The sequence below is a fragment of the Mus caroli genome, unplaced genomic scaffold (genome assembly GCF_978045245.1).
Source record: "Mus caroli unplaced genomic scaffold, Mus_caroli_1 scaffold_4, whole genome shotgun sequence".
Taxonomy (NCBI): Eukaryota; Metazoa; Chordata; class Mammalia; order Rodentia; family Muridae; genus Mus; species Mus caroli.
The window spans coordinates 118,604,910-118,627,919 of NW_028227259.1; the positions used below are offsets into that span (position 1 = coordinate 118,604,910).

General features: G+C 54.7%; 1 protein-coding gene across 2 annotated transcripts; it reads left to right on the forward strand.

Moving 5' to 3' along the window:
- The first annotated feature begins 176 nt into the window (after positions 1–176).
- On the forward strand, positions 177–15,467 carry Mvk (mevalonate kinase). 2 transcript variants are annotated; one of them, XM_021162597.3, is made up of 12 exons: positions 207–298; positions 587–624; positions 1,304–1,395; positions 2,116–2,263; positions 6,448–6,592; positions 6,878–7,033; positions 8,601–8,704; positions 9,154–9,199; positions 10,379–10,469; positions 10,776–10,892; positions 13,736–13,889; positions 14,905–15,467. In XM_021162597.3, the coding sequence occupies exons 3-12, from the start codon at positions 1,318–1,320 to the stop codon at positions 15,051–15,053; spliced, it is 1,188 nt and encodes a 395-aa protein (XP_021018256.1). In that variant the 5' UTR covers positions 207–298; positions 587–624; positions 1,304–1,317; the 3' UTR covers positions 15,054–15,467. The 2 variants fall into 2 exon arrangements, with proteins under 2 accessions (XP_021018257.1, XP_021018256.1); XM_021162598.3 differs by lacking the exon at positions 587–624 and having other exon boundaries at positions 177–298.
- Positions 15,468–23,010: the final 7,543 nt, after the last annotated feature.

The following is a 23,010-nucleotide window of genomic DNA, read 5'->3' on the forward strand; positions in this document are numbered from 1 at the left end:
GCCGCGCCACCTCTCAATCGCTGTTTCCTATTGGCCTGGGGTACTCGCACCAGGGCGGGGCACTCCCCAGGACTTGATTCCCATTGGATTACTTATAGAAAGAGGCGGGGCACTTTCGGCTTGCTTGAAGTTCCCATTGGTTAATGTTTGACCCAATCCGTAAAGGTAGTCCTTAGCTCCAGCTTTCTGATTGGCCGCAGGAAGACACACCCGCCTCCTTGGGGCTCTCCCATCTGATATGGAGAAGACCGGGAGCTGCGGCCCGGGTTTCGGCTCACCTGGGTGCTGGCCGGGGCAGGTGAGAGGCCTGGGCTGCGGGATGGGCGGCGTGAGGACCGGGTTCCGGACACCCCGGGCCGGGCGCCGCGGTCCTCTGCCTTGGTGTCCTTGATCTGAGCGCACGGCGACCTCAGATCGGACAGTTTCCCCTAGACTAGGGTCCAGTAGACTGGGCTACTTAGTGTGCAGTGGGGTAGCCAGTGAAGCCTTGAGCCCGGGTGATTTTTGCGTTATTTATAACAATGTAAAAATGCATGCACCCATAAATCCAGCAAAACCACTCTGTGACACGACTCTTGCCTTGCAGAAGTTCTTGTTTGAACGTGCAACACGGGGTGTTAACAGGTGAGTCCTGGCAGCCTCGTTTGTGATTGTGACAGGTTGGTTGTGGTCTTGAGGTCCAGGAAAGATTCTTTCTTCTGCAAGATTTTATGTAAACCTCGCGTTCCCACACGCATCAAACACATGGCCGTCCTCAGAGTAGGCACGCAGTCCGTGACTGAGCTCATGTCAGTTTCTACCAGCCACAGCGGTGGTAATAAACACTGGAGCTGAGAACCTGTCAGTGCCGACTAGCTCAGTATAGTCAAGAGGCCACTTTGCCAGACAGACAGGCCTGGCTGCTGCTGGTCCTTTGAATCAGCCTCCAGTATTGCCTGTATTAATTATCTGATGCATGGGAAACAGACTCATGGCAGAAGACATTCTGGGGACGGAAGAGCTGTGGTCTGAACCCAGATTTTTTTTTTCCCCATTGTCCAACTGACTGGCTCACTGCACTGTCATCCTGGAACATAGCTCTGGATGGTAGTTCTGGATGGAGTTTCTCTACATGCTCCTGGCTGTCCTGGAACTCACTCTGTAGACCAGGCTGGCCTCGTACCCCCAGAGATCCACCTGCCTCCACAGTGCTGGGATGAAAGATGTTCACCTCCAAGCCCAGCCTTCCTGGTGTTTGTAACTAACATCTAAGGAACTTTGTTTCTCTCTCTCTCTCTCTCTCTCTCTCTCTCTTTTCTTGCAGAAGTCTCAGGAGCCATGTTGTCAGAAGTCCTGCTGGTGTCCGCCCCGGGGAAGGTCATCCTCCATGGAGAACACGCTGTGGTCCATGGCAAGGTAAAAAGTCCCCAGGGAGCTGGGCAGTGGTGGCAAATGCCTTTAATTCCAGCACTTGGGAGGCAGAGGCAGTCGGATTTCTGAGTTCAAGGCCAGCCTGGTCTACAGAGTGAGTTCCAGGACAGCCAGGGCTACACAGAGAAACCCTGTCTCGAAAAAACAAACAAACAAACAAAAGTCCCCAGGGATTTGAACAATGGGGTACCATGTCTCTCAGACACTGGATTGGAAGAAGGTAAAAGAAAGGCCTAGGGTGTTCACTGGATGAGTGTCTCCAGCCGGACGAACCTTAAGCTGGCCCCACTAAGTACAATAGCTGAGGATGGCTTCTAAAACCTATAGATTGGGTTGGAGTCACCCAGGAAGTGAGTGTTGGAGGGGAAAGGGATTGAAGGACCGGACTTTGGACATTCCAGTGTTGAGGAACTGGAAAGATGGTCGGGTAGAAGTGTTGCGCGCACACATTATCTCATTTAACCCTCGGATCTAACCCATGGCTACGATGTGTAGTCTTCTATTTTACAGGTAAAGCTGAGGCTTTTTTTCTTTTTCCGAGACAGTGTTTCTCATTGTCTTACACTCTAAGAGTTTGTTGGGATAGAGAAGGAGTGAAGGCCAGTAAATCCCCAGGGTCCTCCTGTCTCCACCTCCAGAACATATGGTCGCTGGTCCCTGAGCCGCTCACCCTCAGGCTTACTGCTTTTGCCCTTTATTCTACAGGTCGCTCTGGCGGTGGCCTTGAACTTGAGAACTTTCCTCTTGCTGCGACCACAGAGCAATGGGAAAGTGAGCGTCAATTTACCCAACATCGGCATTAAGCAGGTCTGGGATGTGGGCATGCTTCAGCGACTGGACACGAGCTTTCTTGGTGAGTACAAAGAGTGGAGGAGCCGGGTGTAGCAAGAGGATGGCCCCTGAAGAAAGTTGGGGGGGGTGTGTGACAGGGTGGTTACTTCAGACTGCCTTTGGGACCCCCGAAAATTGGCTTCATTCATTTACTACATGATTTAATTTTGTTTGTGACACCAGACCTCACAGAGATCTGCCTGCCTCTTTTCTCTTAAGTGCTGGGATTAAAGGCATACGCCACCACACCAACCTAGCTAGTTCATTTTAAACGTGTAGACCAGACCTGTGCCCTGAGTCTCTGTGGACTGTTTTGGGCAGATTATTCAGGCGTAAAAATATTAAGCTGTTATATCAGTTACCCTTCTCGTTGCTATGATAGAGGCAAGTTCAGAGTGTATTTTGGTTCTCAGTTTGCGCATAGTCCATCTGTCTCCTGGCAGGAGTGTGAGGTGCCTGGTCACATTGCCTCTGTAGTCAGGAAGCAGAGAGCAGGATGGCTCTAGTCCTCCTAGTTATTCAGCCTAGAACCTCAGGGATGGGGCCACGCACACACACAGAGTAGATCTTTTTTTTTTTTTTTTAAGATTTATTTATTGATTATATGTAAGTACACTGTAGCTATCTTCAGACACTCCAGAAGAAGGAGTCAGATCTCGTTACAGATGGTTGTGAGCCACCATGTGGTTGCTGGGATTTGAACTCCGGACCTTTGGAAGAGCAGTCAGGTGCTCTTACCCACTGAGCCATCTCACCAGCCCCAGAGTAGATCTTTCTACTTCAGTTAAACCTCTCTAGAAAGGCAGCTGTGTCTCTCAGGTGATTCTAAATCCTACCTGCATTAACTAGTGCATCCTCAGTACTTGGGCAGGAGGAGGCCAGAGAATCAGGAATTCCAGAACAGCTCCGGCTGTATGGTAAGTTCAGGGCTAGCCTGGGCTATATGAGCCCACATCAAATGAGACAAAAGGATTGACCGTCACAAGTGTGGAACAGCCGTGTAATGTACTTATGGAAGCCAGTGTATAAAGGTGCAGGAAAGTCTATGGGAAGAGCCGTCAACCAACAACAGTAAGTCCCTGGGGTCGATGCTGTGATGGGAAGTAGACCGAGAAAGCCATCGATTCTGCTTTTAGTGGAGGGTGAAGGCACTATTGTTCTTGTGTGGTTTGTTACTGAGCAGAGGGCCCGGGTGGCTCGGTGGTGGAGTGTATCCTTACCAACCTGTGTTTATTCCTGCCTAATCCAATCAATACTAAGGAAGTGTTGCTAAAATCCCTGCCCAGGGGAAACAGAACATCTCCCCCTCCTGCTCCTAACATCCCAACGACAGATCAAGGCACAATTCCCCCAGAGTGAACTCTGGGGGGGCCAAGGGGTTTGTTAGTCGTGTAAGTCAGGAGTTGGTTATTGAAGTATGGGTACCCCCACATAAAGGCCTCACCAGAAGGTTTGACCCAGCAGGAATGATACCTGTCCCGTAGTTACATAGATGGAGCCCCCCACCTCTGGTCTTCCCCAGCCTATATACCCTAACCCCCCTACCCTCCAGAAGGCCACATGCAATTAAGGTAGAGTTGCATGCAGTGTGGTAGGGAGCTGCTAGATACTCAGATGGGGGCCCTGTGACCCTCTCCACCCCTCTGTGAGGGGCACAGTCAACAAGCCCAGCTTGGATAATCGTTTTTGACAAAGAGGTATAGCTGAACTCCCCAGGATGGTGGTTGCCTGACAACACAAGGTGACAGACACCTCCTTGCTTCAACTTCCTCAGGAGCTACCTGGGCATTCAGGCACCAGCCCTTCATGACTGACTTCTGGGGATGGGGACTCAGGTTGCCTGAGAGATGTGAACGCCGCGTCTCTGAAACAGAACCAGGGGACAGGGGGCCTTTTGGGGTGTCAGCACTTTCCCGTGCCATTAGCCCAAGGCCCCTGTGCTGTTGCCGGTGGCATGGGAAGAGCCGTGGTTACAGCTGTCCAGGCTATTTCCCTTCCATCAGCAGGGTAGCACCTGCCCCATGGGTCACCGCAGTCTTCTGCCTCTTTGGTTCATGCCTTTCTCAGCAAGCCCAGGGCAAGCAGGAGCCCTCCAGGATACCTGCTCCCAAGCCCCGCCACCAGAGATGGAGTGTCTGTGAAAGCTTCCACTTGTGGTGTGGCTCAGCAGGGGGGAGCTGGGCTTGACCCCCAGTAGAGAAAGAAGGAAGGGGCTGTCTGTCTAGACTGACTCTTTTCTAGTTATTGGGGCTTGTACTTGGGGGAGGGGGCCACTTTGTTGGGTTTTTTTCTCCCCCCCCCCATCCCGGTGTCTGTGGCTCCTGGCTCTGCCCCTCACCTGTGGAGAATTGGTAGTTGTGGTGAGAAATGACTATATTTTGCAAGAAGTGCCCTGGGTGACTCCTGGGTCCCCTTAGCTCAGAGCCTCTGGGACTTGCTTTCCATGGTACCAGGCACTCGTTAGGGCAGAAATGTTCCCTGGGGACCAGCAGCTGCTTTTCTAAGTCTCTGTCTAAAGTGGCAACAATCAGGCATGGTAGCTACTGGACAAGATCACGCAAACCCACCAGAGGGTCCAGACAGGCCCAGGGGTGGCGGCATGTGACCTGGTCAAAGGATGCTGTGGAGAACCAGCAGGATGCGTGGTGGGAGCCAGGATTCTAAGTCTGCTTCAGTAGGAGAGTGAAGGGGCCTCTCGGAGACTGGTTTCCTCCTTTTGGGATGGTGGCCCTCCCTCCACATAGTTACAGGCAAAGTGATCAGGTATCAGGCACCCGTGCCGGTTACCCCCACCAGTGGTCCCCCAAAGTAGGGGAGACCATTCGTCTCCATTTTACGGCTATGATGGTTAGGGCGAAGGGTACTACCATGTTGTCATGGATACAGAAAGGGCTTTGAAGATGCAGGTCTCTAAACTCCAAGATGGGTCTGTCTCCATCCCACTCTGCAGTATTGGGGTCTCCTTGACCCCCTGGTTAGGTCCTCTGGAATCTGTCATCAGTCTGTTAGGCACATATGCACTGAACGCTTAGTGGGTGGGGCCTTGAACTTTCCAAACAGCCACACCCTGCTCTGCTCTGCCTGCTGACTGGAGGCTGGGAGTGATTTCTACAGGTGAGCTGGTCAGACTGGATCAGCCTCCTCTGTGTCACAGAGAAAGGTAGCCCAGGCTCCTGTGCGGCTCTAGACAAAACCTGTGTGTGGGTGTCTGTGGGTGGGGGTTATATGTGGTCTGTGTTGTATGTGGTGTGTGGGGGGGGGTGTATGTTTGTGTGTGTTGTGTCTTTGTGTGGTGTGTGTGTGTGTGTGGTATGTGTGGTGTGCGTATGTGTGTATGTGGTATGTTATATGTGTGATGTGTATATATGTGTGGTGTGTTATATGTATGTGTGTTTGTGTGTGTTGTGTGTCTGTGTGGTATGTGTGGTGTGTGTGTCTTTGTGTGGTATGTGTATGTGTGGGTGTGGGTGTCTTTTTGTGGTATGGTGTATATACATGTGGTATGTGTGTTGTGGTGTGTGTTGTGTGTATGTGGTATTTGTGGTGTGTGTGGTATGTGATGTGTGTGGTATATGATGTGTTTGTGTCTTTTTGTGTGTTGTGTTGTATGTGTATGTGGTATGTATGTGTGGTATATGGTGTGTGTGTATGTGTGTGTGTGTGTGTGTGTGTGTGTGTGTGTGTGTGTGTGTGTTGTATGTGTGTGTGGTATGTGGTGGGTGTGTGGGTGTGGTGTGTGTCTGTGTTGGGAGTGCTGGAACTTGCTTGGGCCTTACAACCAAGCCACATCCCCCAGTTCTCTTGCTAATTGTCCTTGAGAGAGAGAAACTGCTGCCTTTGGCTTGGTTTTGAAGCCTTGTGCTCAGCATGTGCGCAGACTATTAGCTAAGCACTTGGTCCAGGCCAGGAGCAGTGCTAAGTCCTGGGGCCTGGTCCTCATCTTTACAAAGAACCTGAAGAGGTGCTATTGCTATCCTCTTCCCAAGGTTCAGAGACGGAAGCCACTTAGCTGAGGGCCACGTGTGCCGTGAATGGCAGCTAAGACCCACACCTGGGGCTGCCTACACCCCAAAATACAAGTGAGGGTGCACAGGGCTGGAGGGTTGGGACCCTTTCCTCCCCGTGCGGATGCCGATGTGTCCCGTGGTTTTACAAACATCTGCTCCACAGGCCTCTCACCCACCTGTTTGTTTGCCCATGTGACAGAGCAAGGTGATGTCTCAGTACCCACCTTGGAGCAACTGGAGAAGCTGAAGAAGACGGGGGACCTCCCCAGAGACCGTGCAGGCAATGAAGGCCTGGCTCTGCTCACCTTTCTCTACCTGTACCTGGCGATCTGCCGGAAGCAGAGGTGTGTGTGTGGTCTATAGGAGCCAGTTCCTGGGAAGCGTTCCGGAGAATCCCTGTGCCTCCACAGAGCAGGGAGTCCTGTAGTTCACAGTGATCCACATGAGGTCTGGTGCCCATTTCCTGGTCGTCAGGGTCGTCTTGAGGCCCTGACATCCAATGGACATCGCTCCCTTCAGGTTCCAGATGCTCAGTCACCCCTCCCCCCACTGTCCACGCCTGGCCCCAGGTTCCAGTTGGCACTTCACACCCTTTAAGGGAGTCACTTTCTGTGCCTGGTGTATTTCAGGACACTCCCAAGCCTAGACATCGTGGTGTGGTCAGAACTGCCCCCCGGGGCAGGCTTGGGCTCCAGCGCCGCCTACTCTGTGTGTCTGGCAGCCGCCCTCCTGACTGCCTGTGAGGAGGTCTCCAACCCACTCAAGGACGGGGTCTCTGTCAGCAGGTGAGAACCATCCTTCACTGCTCACTGTCCTTCCTGTGATGGAGCAGTGGGTAGCACTGGGGTCTGGAGCTCTGTTGTGCTCCTCTGAACCTCAGTTTCCCCTCTGTGTGAAGTGGGTAGGTAACCCTGCCTTTCCCACAGGATTTCTCATTGTCTCTGTCTGTCTGTCTCTCTATGAGTGTGTGTGTGTGTGTGTGTGTGTTGCAGATTTGTGAAATCCTCACATGACACAGGAGAAAAGACCCAGGAGCAGCAGCTGTTGGGTCAGGTTTTGCATACACTCAGGAACTGTGCTCCCAGTAGCCCGTTTTAGGCCACTGTCCCTGGGCATTGTACAACAGTATTCTTCCATCTCACAGTGTGCAGTCGCCTCTGGCTTCACAGATGAGAAAGGTGAAGTTTGAGGACTGGTGTAGCGGAAGGGGTCCAACCAGCACCCCATATAGCACCCAGCAGAGCACCCTAGACAGTACCCTGCACAGCACCCTGCATGGTACCCTACACAGCACCCCACACACCACCCAGCACGTTACCCCTCACAGCACTCCTCACAGCACCCTACATAGCACCCTACACACCACCCAGCATGTTACCCCTCACAGCACTCTGCACAAGCACCCCACACAGCACCCTGCACAGCACCCAATATGTTATCCCTCGCAGCACCCTGCACAAGCACCCAGCACAAGCATCCCACCCAGCACCCAGCACAGCACCTCATACAACACAGACGGGGTTTGACCAGCTCACAGCATCCCTCACAGCTCGGCCAATGCAAGGAGAGAGAATTTCCAGAAAGGAGCCAGACTGAGGGGCAGGGAGAGGGTGGGCTGCACTTCCAAGTTCCCAAGAGTGTTTTTGACCCGGTCACACGCTGGCACCGAGCCCACCCCATTCCTCGGGAGACTCGTTGGCTTCACAGAGACCCAGAGGTGACAGGTGCCCACCAGGGAGTCACAGTAGTGGTGCGTTTATTTCTCCTGAGGTACAATCTCAGCGTGTGGCACAGGCTGGCCTCACCATATGGTTGCTGCCTCCGCCTCCCGAGCGCACAGTTGCAGGAGCGTGCCACTGCAGGACACTTGTTTCCCTCCCCAACACCTCCAGCTCCAGGGGTCACACAGGGACTGCAGCCTCTCCTCTGCTGGCCCTTCCTGAGATGGGCCTGTCGAGGAGCTGACACTTAGCAGCGTTGTCAACACGTGACCCATGTAGATGCAAGGTCTGCCTCCAGCCATACGTGAAGTAGCCTGACAAGGATGAAATGAAACATTCTATCCCTGAGGGGAGTGGGGCTCAGAGAGGTTAGGTAACAAATCAGGAGTCTCTCAGCAAGTGAACACGCAACACTCCCACTGCACTTTATGGGTTTCAGAGGACAGGAAAACAAAGGTCATTGTCACCTTAGGCCGAGAGGGACAGATTCTACTGCTCCATCTGAGTCCCTGTGCCCAGTCACATCAGCCCCCGGGTTTTGGGTAGCCCTGCACTTGTAGCAGGTGCAGCCCACAGCTCCTTCCTTCTGCTGTCCAAGGCTACCCCAGCCCCTCACTCTCTGTGTGCTCAGGTGGCCCGAGGAAGATCTGAAGTCAATCAACAGGTGGGCCTTTGAGGGCGAGAGAGTGATCCACGGGAACCCTTCTGGTGTGGACAATGCCGTCAGCACCTGGGGTAAGGCCGTTCGCTCCTCGTCCTTCCCAAGAGTCTCATTTGTAGGTATGCTGGCTCTTTTGGGCTTGGGGTGGGTCCAGTTAGTGGCTCCTAAGGAGAAGAACACGTTCCTGTTCCAGGTGAGGGGAAGACCTCAGGCTCGGAGGGGGGAGGCCCTGGGAAATAGGAACTTCCCCAGGAAATAGCTGCTGTGGAGTTGACCCACAAAGGCAGCCTTCCATCCTGACAGCATGCTTGCTGACAGGCCCAGCCACCAAGCCCTGGGCCTTAACCTCATCGACACGGGCAATGGCTGAGGATGTCAGGTGGCTCAGAAGGCTAAGGGCTGGAGGAATGGGTGGGGTGCGCCACTCAGCCTGGCATGTCCTGGGGACCACACTAATCTCATGCTGTCCCAGAATGCAAATCTGAGCCAACCCCATGGTGACGGCTGCTGTCTCTCTCTCTAGGAGGAGCCCTGCGCTACCAGCAAGGGAAGATGTCTTCCTTGAAGAGGTAATTCAGGCGTCATTGCCACAGCTAACAATTACCCCCACATATCCAGGAAGAGCACTGTGCCTTTGTGAGGTTATTAGGGGCAGGGTCCTTGTGTCCCCTCCCTGCTGTGAGGCCTGGGGCACTGTGAGGCTACCTTGTCTCTCCGTGCCAACTCTTCATCCAGATAAAGGTGAAGGTTGTGTGTGGCCATCCCTTCCCCTTGAAGCGTGGCTGATCTGCAGACCCTGGCTGCCTGTCTGTCCATCTGTCTGTTTACTTAGAAAACATTAGGCACTATCTTCTCTTTCTGCATGACATTATGGGGCCCGGGAATGTAGACATACGTCTCGGGCTGTTTCCGGGAGTTTTTGCTGGGCATGACAGTGCGGTTGGGACAGATAGGTATGGAAGCCAACTGAGGACAAAGCAAGGCTTAGGGGAGCCGGAGCCTGCAGCGGGAGACTTCAGCAAAGCTCAGAACGGAGGGCTTGGCAGCTCCCAGCCTGCTTTGTATGGCTGTGTCCCACCTGGTCAGATGTACAGACTGAAGCTTGGCCCTCTGGGGAAAGGTTGGGGACAGGGATTAAAATGGTGGCAAACAGGAGCCCATTTGGAATTACATGTTAGGGAGGGTCACCCACGGTGGTCAGCACAGATAGGCACAGAGTCCTGGCACACTGCTCTGGCCAGCTGAGAAAATGCATTAGTGGTTCGGCGCCCCTCCCTCCCCCGCCCCAGTCCTGCCCGTCCTTTGATGGTCTGCAACTCTGCACCAGATCCCTCCTGGGGATGCTGGCTGTCCTGTGCATCACACAGGGTGCTCTGCAGCAGCCTGGCTGGGTGCCCACAGCACCCCCTCCTCCCCACCGAAGCCTCAGGGTTAGGCACCACTGAACTGACCCTTCCTGCACTCTGTCACAGCGACTTTGAACTTATAACCCAATGAAGGGTTATGACCTACCACCTCCAGGCTCAGCATAGGCTACTGTGCCCCCCAACCTTGGTCCCTGGTGGTCTTTCTCCTTCCTCAGTCCTTATATCTCATGGAGGTGAGATCTTGGAGGACCTCCTTTCTCCCCTCCCGGCCCTCTAGTCCCTAGGCTCAGCTGAGGTGCCCCTGTGTGCTGGCTGTGTGGCACACCCACACCTTCCTGGGCCTGGCCCCTCCACACACAGACCCCCACCTTTTCTCCGCAGGCTCCCGTCTCTGCAGATCCTGCTCACCAACACCAAGGTCCCGCGGAGTACCAAGGCCCTCGTGGCTGCCGTCAGAAGCAGGCTGACCAAGGTGCTCCTGGGTGGAGGGGTGCTGCATGTACTGGGGGGACAGGGACATCTCGGGGCAGTGTATGCAGAAAGGAAGGTGCTAACTATGGCCACTGCCAGCCCAGTCAGGATGGGGACTTTGGGAACAGGCCTGTCCCTTTAGTCACACTGGCTTTGCGGTAAGGACACACACACACACACACAGACTGTAGGACATTGGCAGGACAAAGGCCAGTGGGGCTTGTGTAAATGGTGCTCTGCCACTACAGCAGGGTCTGCCCTCCCCTAGCCTTAGGCCTCATGGTCTGCCCGCCTTCCTTTCCCACAGTTCCCTGAGATTGTGGCCCCGCTGCTGACCTCCATTGACGCAATATCCCTGGAGTGTGAGCGTGTGCTAGGGGAGATGGTGGCAGCTCCAGTTCCGGAACAGTACCTCGTACTAGAAGTAAGCCCCCCACTCACCCCACTGCTGGCCCAAGGAGCGTCTCCCCCTGTCCTCAGTTTACCCAGGCCGGGGCCCTGAGCACATGTGTGGCCGTGAGGGCAAGCATGGAAACCTGGCACACTGAGGCCCTGCGGTTGAGGGGAGATGCCCACCTTCCTAGCTCCTGCACCGTGCTGACTACGGGTGTCCACTCAACAGCCACCTGGCGCTTCTGGGCAGGCGGGTCCCTGAAGATGTTCTGTGGTCCCTTAACTGTGGCCAGCACCATCAGTGGAATTCTAGTTTGCGTTTGAGCAGCCCCGCGTCTGAATTCTCTTACACTCACTGCCTGCTAGTGGCCTCACTAGGGTGTCACAAGCTTATTCCAGTTCCAGGGTCTGCTGTTCCCAGTGCCCATGTGTCACCAGCTCAGAGAGCCAAAGGCTCCCTCTCAGACAGACATGGGCCATCTGGTCTGGTAAGTCAGGCTGGTAGTCAAAAGCCATCTGTTGTCCTCCCTTGAAGTGCGAGGGACCCAGCAGCCCCTGGCTGTAGCAGCCGAACCTCAGCAGTCATGAGGAGGTGCAGGCACGGTGCCCTCCAGACAGCAGGCGTGCTTCCCCTCCGCCTGGCCTCTGGTACTGACCTGTGATATCCACTGCAGCCTCTGTCCCTCCTGGCATCCCTGTGTGCAGCCAATACCACAGCGGCCTCTCAGGGTAGCGCCACTCCTGCTCCTTACATAACTGTCTCCTCCATCTTACAGCCGCAAAAGCCGAGGTCTGAAGAGGCTGACTTACTTCTGCTTGTGTCACCCAGCTAGGGAGTGTCAGAGCCAGGACCCAAACTAATGCGTGCATATGCCTCCACTCAGCCAATTTTACCAGTTTATGTTTTTTAATATTTTATTTATATAGGTACACCATTGCTGTCTTCAGACACACCAGAAGAGGGCATCAGATCCCATTACAGATGGTCGTGAGCTACCATGTGGTTGCTGGGAATTGAACTCAGGACCTCTGGAAGAGCAGTCGGTGCTTTTAACTACTGAGCCATTTCTCCAGCCCCTTATTTTTTCTTTTTCAAGACAGGGTCACGCTATGTACCCCTGGCTGGCCTGGAACTCACTGTGTAGACTAGGATAGCCCCAGACTTAGAGATCTGCTTGGGATGTGCTCCGTCACACCCAGAATCACTCTGATCTTTCCTGAGTACCTACTGTGTGCTCACTTCTCAGTCCTCAAACCTTGCTTCCCAGCTCTTGGCTCCTCCCACATTCAGAATCACAGACCCAAGCAGGGAAGTAATAAAGATGAAAACATCTCACACATGCCCTGTCAAGCCCCTAGAGCAAGCGCCGGGAGCAGCAGGCTGATTACACAGGGAGGGTATTTTTGGCTGCCACAGCCCCTCAAGTGCACATCGCTGCTCCCGGACAGCTTTGCGTGTGAACCAGCGAGCTATTCTCTGGTGTCAGAGTCTGTCACCTGATTCTTGACAGATTTTGGATCAGAATGTGACAGGTGTCTGGAACCTGCCTTGACACCGTGACACCTGGAGCTCAGGCACACAGAGAGGCCCCAGAAGTCTCCGCATGCATGCAGCCCGCTGAGCTCATGAAAGGCACTCAGGGCTGCCACCAGGCCGTGTTGCCTGTCTACTCTTCTATCAGTATCCCAGCAAGTGTGCGGGCCCTCGGAAGAGCACCTGGCAGAGCTAGCTTAGCCATGGGTGGCCCTCCGTGCGCGGGCATCCTGAGCTCCAGGCTCAGAGCAGATACCCTCCATCCCACCCCACCCTCCAAGCAAGAGGAAGGAAGTATCTGGAATGCCAAGGGTGCTCTAACAAGCAGGGGCACTCTGGCACCGACCCGCTACCTTACAAGTTGGATGGCCCCAAACACCCTGGCCCTCAGTGTTCCTTTTATAAAATGGGATAATAGTGACATATACTGATAACAGGGTTTGCAGAGCACAGGTGTTAGGCAAAGTCCTTCCCTTCACACAGCCGTGGGTGGTGGGGAGCAGGGTGCATGACAGACTTTCATACTGTCTGCTTCCTTGGGAGAAAAGGACTGAGAAGGGCAGAGCCAAGCCTCACCCTACCCTGCCAGAATCCCAGACCCAGGAGGGAGGGAGGGAGGGCAGGCAGAGCCTTGCTGGGTGCTCCTCTCCAGCACATACTGTGTACCCAGCATCCAACGAAACGCAAGCAGTGGCTGCCTTCAGCCTTTACCCACATGCGCCCCGTTAGCCCTCGGCAAGCAGCAATCACTGCACATAATTGAAGAAACCTAGACAAATATTTAGCTATTTCCTCTCCACTTGTGACCTTGCTGGGGTGGCAGCCAGGTTCTTATTCCGAAAACCAGCCCGGGAGGGAGGCAGCAGTAGGGTTGGCACACCGTACACCACATTTTCTCTCTCGCAAATGGTAAGCCCTCCTCACTGGCCTTTAGCAGGAAAGGAGCCGTCGTTTCCTAAGTAAGGAACCAAAGGAACCGGCGGCAATGGCTTCAAGTATAGCTTCATCCAGAGATTGAAGCCCTGGGGTTAGAGATCTTTCACGTGATCTCTGACCACATGGCAGGTGGGTAGGTGTGGTGGCTAGTGTCTGGAGCCAACTGGTTTCGGCCATTCTGGTGATGGGGACCTCTACCCCTCCTACCCATGCTTGTCCAGTTTGGATGGCCAGGCTTGGTACTGGCTTCATTGGATGGGGGGGGGGGGCTCACTTATCTAAGTCCCACAGAGAGAGCGTGAGCTGTCCCACATCAGCAGCTGCCAGGTGGACAGGCAACCTGGGGTGCGACAGAGGGCTCGCCCTGGGTGGGCCCAGGCAGGAACAGATGACCCCTCTTCTAGGAGCTGATGGACATGAACCAGCACCATCTGAATGCCCTCGGGGTGGGCCACGCCTCCCTGGACCAGCTCTGCCAGGTAACGGCAGCACACGGACTGCACAGCAAGCTGACAGGCGCCGGCGGTGGCGGCTGTGGCATCACCCTCCTGAAGCCAGGTACGTGGGATATGCGGCCTGGGAGGTGTCTGGTTGCCAGCGTGGACTGTGGTGGAGGGTTCGCAGGAGAATCCCCTAGAGGGGCGAAAACTTGAGCTCGGCTCTGTGACCTTGAGCAAGTGAGTTGACCTCCCTGTGTCCCTCTGGGAAAGCATGGATGATAGCAGGTAGACTACTGAACCGGTGCTCCCTGCCAGGAGGAGCATATGGCTGGAAAGCTCATCCACCCCAGGCTGCTCCTGCCTCCACCTGCACAAGTTTTGGAGACATCCGGGGTGGGCTCCCACCCCCTAGCTGCCACATGACTCCTGATCACTGGGAGGAACGGATGGGCATAGAAGAGTGAAGTGGCCATGCTCATTGGTCTTTGTGGGAAAGACCCACTGATAGACCTGAGGGGAGGGAGCCCCACGCTATACCAGAGCGAGAGGAATCCTTGCTGCAGGCATCCAGTGGTACCGTCTGCCTCACCCACCCCTGTGGCTTCTGCTTGCCCTCCTCCTCCTTCTCTTCTTTCTCCTCTCCCTCTTCTTCCTCTTCTTCCTCCTCCCGCTATCTCCTCACTCTGTAAAGCCCACCAGGGTTCCCAAAGCCCCAGGCTTCTGGCTTCAAGGACTGTGATGCCCTCCCTGCCTACCAGAGGCCTTGTGTGGTGGCTCCTGGTCCACGGGTGATGCTCGTGAGTCAGTGCTTTAAGAGCATGCCCAGTATGCCAGGTGCTGGCCAGGTACACATGTGTGGGGGGGGGGGGCATTGTCAGCCCCATTCCTAGGTAGGGAAACAGACTCATATGAGGATTAAGTTTGAAGCCACATTGGAAGCCTGGTGTGAAGTCAAGAGGCATAGCAAAGCTGGTGACTGCAGCCCATGAAGAGGGTGTAGGACTTGGCACATGGTTCATGGGTACCGCAGTGAGCCTCAGAAGCCACAAGATACACCGAAGGAGGGCCTCACTCCAGGGGTGGGAACGTCCGCTGAGCACCGTCCCCCAAGGCTGACCTCCCTCCCTCCCCAGGTCTAGAGCAAGCCACAGTGGAGGCAGTCAAGCAGGCCCTGACCAGCTGCGGGTTTGACTGCTGGGAGACCAGCATCGGCGCACCCGGAGTCTCCGCACACTCAGCTGCAGCTGTAGAGGACCCCGTCCGACAAGCCCTGGGCCTCTGAGACCACCCGACAAGCCATCCTACCAAGAAGCCTCTAAGTATCTGGGGCTGGAGTTGGCCTCTGTGCTAGCTGCTGACACATTTCCTGCTGGTAGCACCTTCTAGACTCTGGCCCCATCCGTGTTCTGACGTTTCTGAAGCCAGGCAGGGATCAGTTGTGGGGTCTTCTGAGATGGCAGGCCTTCACCCTGGAGCTCCTATGGGCACATCTGCCTCACACAAACTCTCTGGCTCCTCGCCACGCACTCTTCTGTCCAGCCCACGATGGCCCCTAAGGAACCACCTGGCCAGCAGCTTGTGGCTCCTGGCTCTTGTCCTCTCTCGGGGATCATCAGCTGAGGCAAGGCATACCGACTGCCTGTCTCCGTGTGGAAAAGCTGCTGTGGGGGAAATAAAAAGAAATAGTACAAACAAAGCCTCGGGCCCTGTGGGAAGGCAGGGCTAGTGCACGCTGCTCCTCAACCCTTCCGGTGCGTCCTCCCTCTCTGGGAGTTCTCCGGCTGAAGAAAGACATCTGTCTTAGTCAGGGTTTCTATTCCTGCACAAAATGTCACGACCAAGATATAAGTTGGGGAGGAAAGGGTTTTATTCGGCTTACACTTCCACATTGCTGTTTATCACCAAAGGAAGTCAGGACTGGAACTCAAGCAGGGCAGGAAGCAGGAGCTGATGCAGAGGCCATGGAGGGATGTTACTTACTGGCTTGCTTCCCCTGGCTTACTCAGCTTGCTTTCTATAGAACCCAAAACCACCAACCCAGGGGTGGTACCACCTACAAGGGGCCCTTCCCGCCTTGGTCACTAATTGAGAAAATGCCCCACAGCTGGATCTCATGGAGGCATTTCCTCAACTGAAGCTCCTTTCTCTGTGATAACTCCAGCCTTGACACACAAAGCCATCCAGTACAACATCCATCACTTTGCCGTGTAGCTCAGGGAGGGAGTTTTCCTAGGTAGCCATTGCTGCACAGGGACGCCTCCATCACAGCAGAGAGTACAGCTCTCCTGGGTACCCACCAGTGTACCACAGCTCTGAAACCTGGGAAGTGAACTTACGACCTGAGGCATCCCTTCCTTGTGATGTCAGCTGGCTAGGGGAAGGATGCGCCCCTCCCCCCGTGCCTCTGCAATGGCAGGGTCCACCGAAGCCCAGTGAACTACTTCCTCCACCACAGAGCGGGTGGGAGCCAGGGGCCTTTGTGGAGCTGGGCCGGACTGGAGTGGACTGGGTTTCTGATGACACCGTGTATTTGCACTCAGCCGCTAGGGGGCAGCAGGTGCCTTTCCCACCTTCCTCAGGAGGAGGGCAGATGACAGCTGGGCTGGGGGTGGGGGGAGCACTAGGTCACTACCAGCGGCCCGAGGGCCCCAAGAAGATGAGGCCCAGCACGTTCCCTGGCAGGTCTGCGCCCCTGCCCTTCAGAAAGAAGAGTAATTCACGGAGAGAGAACGTTAGATTCTAAGCACTCGTGAGCCCAACACACCGAGTAAACTCATCCCCGTTTATCAAGCCAAGAAGCCAAGGCTCAGAAATGACAGGTCCAAAGCCACCCAGCTAGCTGATCTGTCTCAGAAGCCGATTGACTCCAAGGCCTGCCCTCAACCTGCTCTGCCCTGGAAGTGCTCCCCCACCCCACCCCACCCCACCCACCCTCACCGCGGCTGTAGCCACCTGTAGCACGTAGGATAGGCACAGTTTCTCTCTGATCAGAAGTACTTGGTCAAGTCTGGGGCCAAATGTCTTCTCCACCACACAATTTGAATCTGGGGCATGGGATGATCGTGCCATCATGGGGGGTGGGGTGTGTGTGAGGTGTCTGTAATAGCTATAGCACTGGAGAGGAGTATCTGAGACTAAGGTCTGAAGAGCCTTCGTGCTCCCTAGGAGATAGATATCAGCAGCCGATGCTGATACGATACTCTAGCCCTCAGGAAGCAGCCACCTGCCTCAGCTGCCGTTGTGGCCACACACACACCCCTGCGCACCCATTGCCACCATACCTATGTCTGAGAGACCTTTGCAGCCACGATTGCTATGAGTGCTCACACAGCGCTGACACTGGCTCAGTCATCCCAGAACAAAGACCCAGGAGCGCCGTGCTCTGTCTGCCTTGGACGTTCAGCCCTTGGTCCAGGTGGGACACCGTCACTGAGGGATATACCTTTTCCCTTTCTTTTACGTGTGTGTGTGTGTGTGTGTGTGTCAAACAAAAGGACATCTTGGGTGAGCCGGCTCTGCTGATTGAACTCAAGCCATCAAGACCTGGCAGCCAGCGCCTTTACCAGCAGAGCCATCTTGCTGGCCCACTGGTAGCTTCTTTAAGCTCCTGGGTGATTCCAGTGTATGCTGAGGCCTGAGGTCACTAAATCAGAGGACCTCAAGGTCACCTCTGCCACACCAACCTGGTGGCTGAGCTCAGCTCTGAGCAGGCTCCATTCCAGCTCTTTCACCCTTGTGGCCTTGTGGCCTTGGGCCAAGTCACCTTGGCAGGCTTTCTCTTAGAGAATGAGATGAACAGAGTTACATTCAGAGTGAATGTGAAGATCAAGCGAGAGAACACACAGCAACCCTTGGTGCTGTGCTGGCTATACCGTGGGTGCTCAGTCAATGCTCACTGCAGTCTTGCTCTGAATAACGGCAAGGTGTTTCCCAGAAACATCAGCATCCCGTGGTGCTGGTTAAAACCCCAGCCTTGCCGGTCAGAGATGCTCTTCTATCCACTGTTGGAAAACTTGCTAGTGCCACCCAGCTTCATCCCCCACCCCACCCTCAGCTTCTCTGCTCTGACACAGCCTGGCACCCTCTGCCACCACCACCCCTGTGGCCCTCACAGCACCCAGCACAGCCTCCAGTGCACAGCAGGGCCTCCCATGGGGAGGCAGGATGCAGACACCACAGGTGTACCAGATGGGAGCTGGTGTCTTCTCAGTGAAGCTTTGCTCTCCTGGTGCCACTGGGCAGCATTTGGTGCGGGCCCTGGCTGGCCTGCCGACTTCCTTGTGCCTGCTCTGCCCTCCGGTTTTGTCCTGGGTCACCTGATTCAGCTCACTTCATCCCTAGCTCCCAGCAAAGTCGCTCCTTTCCTGGCTGCCTGGCTCCCGGCTCATGTCTTCCAGTGAGGAGTGGAGAGCCACTTCTGCAGCTGGGGCCTCTGGTTCTAGCCTGGGCTCTTGGCTCCAAGACTGCCATTAGAAATGTGAGTTCCACCGGGCAGTGGTGGCACATGCCTCTGATCCCAGCACTTGAGAGATAGAGGCAGGCAGATTTCTGAGTTCGAGGCCAGCCTGGTCTACAGAGTAAGTTCCAGGACAGCCAGGGCTACACAGAGAAACCCTGTCTCGAAAAACCAAAAAAGAAAGAAAGAAATGTGTGAGAGCAGGCTGGAGAGATGTCTCAGCGGTTAAGAGCGCTGACTGTTCTTCTGAAGGTCCTGAGTTCAATTCCCAGCAACCACATGGAGGCTCACAACTATCTGTAATGAGATCTGATGTCCTCTTCTGGTGTGTCTGAAGACAGCTACAGTGTACTTATATATAATAAATAAATCTTTTTTGTTTGTTTGTTTGTTTGGCTTGGAGTTTTTTTGTTTGTTTTGTTTTGTTTGTTTGTTGTTTTTTGTTTTTTCGAGACAGGGTTTCTCTGTATAGCTCTGGCTGTCCTGGAACTCACTTTGTAGACCAGGCTGGCCTCGAACTCAGAAATCCGCCTGCCTCTGCTTCCCAGGTGCTGGGATTAAAGGCGTGCACCACCATGCCGGGCTGTTTGGTTTGCCAGCTAATGTTGGATTTGCTCGCACACGACATTGGGCCTCAAGCTTCTAGCTGCAGAGCATCTTGGGTTGTGGCAGAATGATTCTTCCATTTCACAGAGAGGCAGCTGGGCAGGTGTGCCCTCAGACAGGCTGGGCAACCGGCTTGGATCTGAGCCCTGCCAGCCTGGCTGATTTTGACCAGAGCTTGTTTCAGGATGAGAGGCAGCTGTGCCAGGCCCTCGCTGTGCTCCTGGAGACTCCACAGGGGCCCAAGACCCGGGGCTGCTGAGTCCTCACATCTAGTCAAATCTGAGTTTTCTGTCTCATTTATTTCTTCCTCACCATAGACCTGTGTGATGAATGAGATGTCAGATAACGGGGATGGGCCCTGCCTCTGGTGGCTGGATCCTCTTGGGGCCCTACAAAGGGGTCACAGCACAAGAGAGAGGAAGGGACTTCCTCCCCTCCCAAGCCCTCCCAGCTCCCTCCTTGTATAAGGGAGGGCAAGGGAGGCCTGAATACATCAGTTAATAGAGCCAGCTTGTACCCAGTGATGAGATGTGTGAGCCTGTTCTGGGCCAAGCTCTGCCTGATCCCTCGTGCCCTCTCACTGTGAAGTTCAGATGACTTGGAAGCCATTCAGGGGACTTTTGATGATGTGTAGGCTGAAGTGGAGTTTCCGCAGGCTATCCCCAGGCCTCCCAAGATCCCTATGGCTTCCTCTTTCTTCCAGAGAAAGGTGCTGCCTCCCTTCATGGGCTAAAGTGAGCAGGCTCCACCCTGTGTCATGAGCACACCTACTGTGTTGCAGGGAGCTAGGCCAGGCCCCACACCTACTGTGTGCAGGAAACTTGACCAGGCCTCAGAGAGGCAACCAGGGCTGTCCAGCCCTCCAGGACACTCTGGCTCTTCATTTTCTCCACTCAGCCCAAGCCCATGAAGAACATACATGAGCCCCAGTTTATTTCTGAGGAAACTGAAGCCCAGAAGGGAAGACCCTGCTCTAAGTCACAGAATCAGGGCTGAAGTCCTCAGGTCTCTGGACTCCAGGCACAGTGTGCATCCTGTGATGCTCTGGCCTCCTTTGTCCTCAGCGGGTAGATGGGATGTCCTGAGAGATACAAAGTAGCCAGTGGATAAGGCCGGGAGAGACAGCTTGCTGTGTGACTGGAAACAGGTATCTTGCCTTCTCTAGATCTCTGTCTCCTTATCCATAGAAACTGTGCCTTTTCACTGTTAAGACCTTGGCCCTCCTGTCTTCTTTACCCCTCCCACTGATAGATATCCTGCAAATTCGGTACTCAAGAGTTGATCTGCCGTTGTCTCACGGACCAAGCAGCCCCTGCCAGTCATAGGACTTTAACCAAGCCACCTCCTTGTTGGCGCTGTTGGCTCCTCTGCCCATCTCACCTGTGGCCGGAACATCCAGGAAGCAGGGCTGCTACTGTTCCTACAGTGGGAAACTGAGGCTCAGAGAGGTTACCTGAGAGCTCTCAGGTCTGCAGATCCAGGCTTCAAACCTGGCGACAGAGGAGGCCGAAGCCAGGGAGACTTCACCCTTCTTTCTCTGATTTGGAGGGGAAGTCTGGGTTCAAGGGAGAGAGGCGGAAAGAGCTGCCTTTCTGCTCTTCTAGGTGGCTGGCAGCAGGGCAGGCCTGGCTGTGTTGAGCTGGACACTGCGCCCCAGCCACAGTGCCCAAGCACCAGATCATCCGGGCTCTGGGAGTTAAAGGACTTGACCTTGGAGGAAGCGGCTTCCTGGGCCTGTGCACCTGCCATCTGTTGCCAAGACAACACATCTGTTCCACGCCCCCTGTGACCTCACAGGGTGGGGGTGGGGTGCTTCAGCACACGGGCTGGCCTGTCCTTGGCAGCACTCACACCTGGCCCTCTAGGTTGGGGTCGCCAGCCACCTGCCTTGTCAAAGAGGAGAGTCCACCAAGACCGCCTCCAACAGCCACAAGGATCTACACTGTAGATGGAGGCACTGAGGCACAGAGCTGGGAAGTGCCCCGTCCCCGCCGTGCCCCGACCCTGCCCTAGACACAGTATGTTTGCAATAAGCTGGGATGTGAGCTCAAGCTTCCTAAAGGACTGCGAACACTGGATAGAGCCCTGGCATACCTAAAGGCTGGAGAAAAGGGCGGAGGCTAACGTAGCCCTGCTTGACCGCTGAGATGATACCCTCTGCTCCGCTAGGCCTTTGTCCCTGCATCGTGACCCTCTGAGCTCTCCAGAGCCAACCCCAAGGTCTGAGGGCTCCCCAGATGCCTGAGCCACATGACTTTTTGGGTCTGACATGTCTGAGATAGACACTAAGTTCAGGACTTCCCACCTGTCTCACAAAGAGCTCTTCAGAGCTGCTTTCTGTGTCTCCCCATGGCACAAGAGAGTGGCGTGCCTTCCATGGGCGCTGGTCTCACTGTTTCTGAGACTGTGGTGTCCAGTCCTGTGGCCTGGCCTTGGTTTTCATAGTTTCTGGCACCCCTGAGAAGTTCCTACTCTTATGCCTCACCCTTACCAACCTCCAGCACAGCTGGGGCAGGGTTGTACCGGGCACTGCCTGGGCCTAGTCCCAGCCAGCTGTTGCCCTGGAGGAGGGGTGGGGCTGTTCAAGCCTTTCTGTTAGGTCAGGTGCAGATATGGAACTCGGGCCCTCAGCTCTGGCCCCAGCCCTCTATTTAGTTTATCTATCTATCTATCTATCTATCTATCTATCTATCTATCTATCTATCTATCTATCTATCTATGTCTCATATATATTATACAGGGTTCCATATAGCCCAGGCTGACCTCCAGTTTACCACATAGCTGCGGATGACCTTGAACTTCCCATCTTTCTGCCTCCATCCTCCAAATGCTGCGATTACAGACATTCACCATCATTCCTGTCACATCTGGTTTGAAAATGAGATTCCAAAAAACTGGCTGTTATGGTACATTTCCATTTTTAAAATACTAAGAAAGAATGAAAAACCAATTTAAGAAAAGATAAAAAAAATAAAAAAGACCAGGCCAAAGCTCTTTGTGAGCTGAAAGGTCCCCAGGGTGAGTCCTCCTTGGGAGAGGAGCCCTGGGGAGGACTCTGGGGGCCTGGGGTGGGAGGACTGCCCTGTGGAATCTGATTACCCAGGCGCGGTGAAATGGCAGGCCAGCAGGGCGCCAGCGGTTGGAACCGAGCTTGCTCTGTCCCCGGGAGGCACAGATTTTTTTTTTTTTTTTATCATTGTCAGTATTGGCTTCTTTCTGCTCTGATGAATAGATTGTAAAGAGGCAGTGACATTATTTGAGATAACAGACGAAGCAGAGAAAGGGTCAGCGCGCGAGAGAGAGAAAAAAAAAAAAGGCAGAGCCAGCAGAGAAAGGGGCGGGGCATCCTGGCTTGGGGCCCCCCCACCGACCCCATCGACACCCCACCCCGCCCTCAGCCTGGCTCCCTGCCTGGGGGGGGGGGGCTGGAATGAGGTCTCGCTGGCCACGGAGCCCCAGCCAGCTGCGCCAGGCCACTGCGCGCTCCCGTCCCTCCTCCCAGGCCCCGCCCCCCATTCTGCCTTTTCAATTCCATTCAATTAGGCCTCCCCGCTCGGAAGCTTGTCTCCTCTGATATCCAGCTTAACTGACAGGGGATTAGAGCTGTTTGTATTACACACAGAGCCACTGCCGCCAGGGCCCAGGGACCTGGTTATTTATGGAGCAGCTAGGGTACTGTCCCCCTGGGACCTGCTTCCTCTCAAGGAGCGCTGAGGGGCCCTGTTTTCCACCGCCCTCCTTCCCCATCTTGCAGCCCGGACAGTGGACAAGAAAAAGAAAAAAAGGCTCAGATGGACTCGGGCTCAAAGCTCAGCTCTCCCACGAGCTGGCTGAGCGACACTGGGCAAGCTGTGCCTTCTGAGTCTCCAACCATTCTTCATCTTTATTTTGGTTCTTTTTTGAGGGGGCTACCACCTTGTGGACCCTACACGGGACTTTTGTAACAATCCAGACATGTAGGCCTTCTATGCATTCCAGGTTGGCCTTGAATTAGTAGCAAACCCCCTGCCTCAGCTCCCAAGTGCCTAGCTGAACATGATTCTTCATCTTAGACATGGAGTTAGATGGTGAACCAGCTTACGGGGTGCCTGTGTGTATAGCAGGGTGCTGTGTGGGGGCGTTTGGTCCAGTGCCTGAAGCCATCATTCACTTTACCTGCTCCATGACCTCCTTGGGC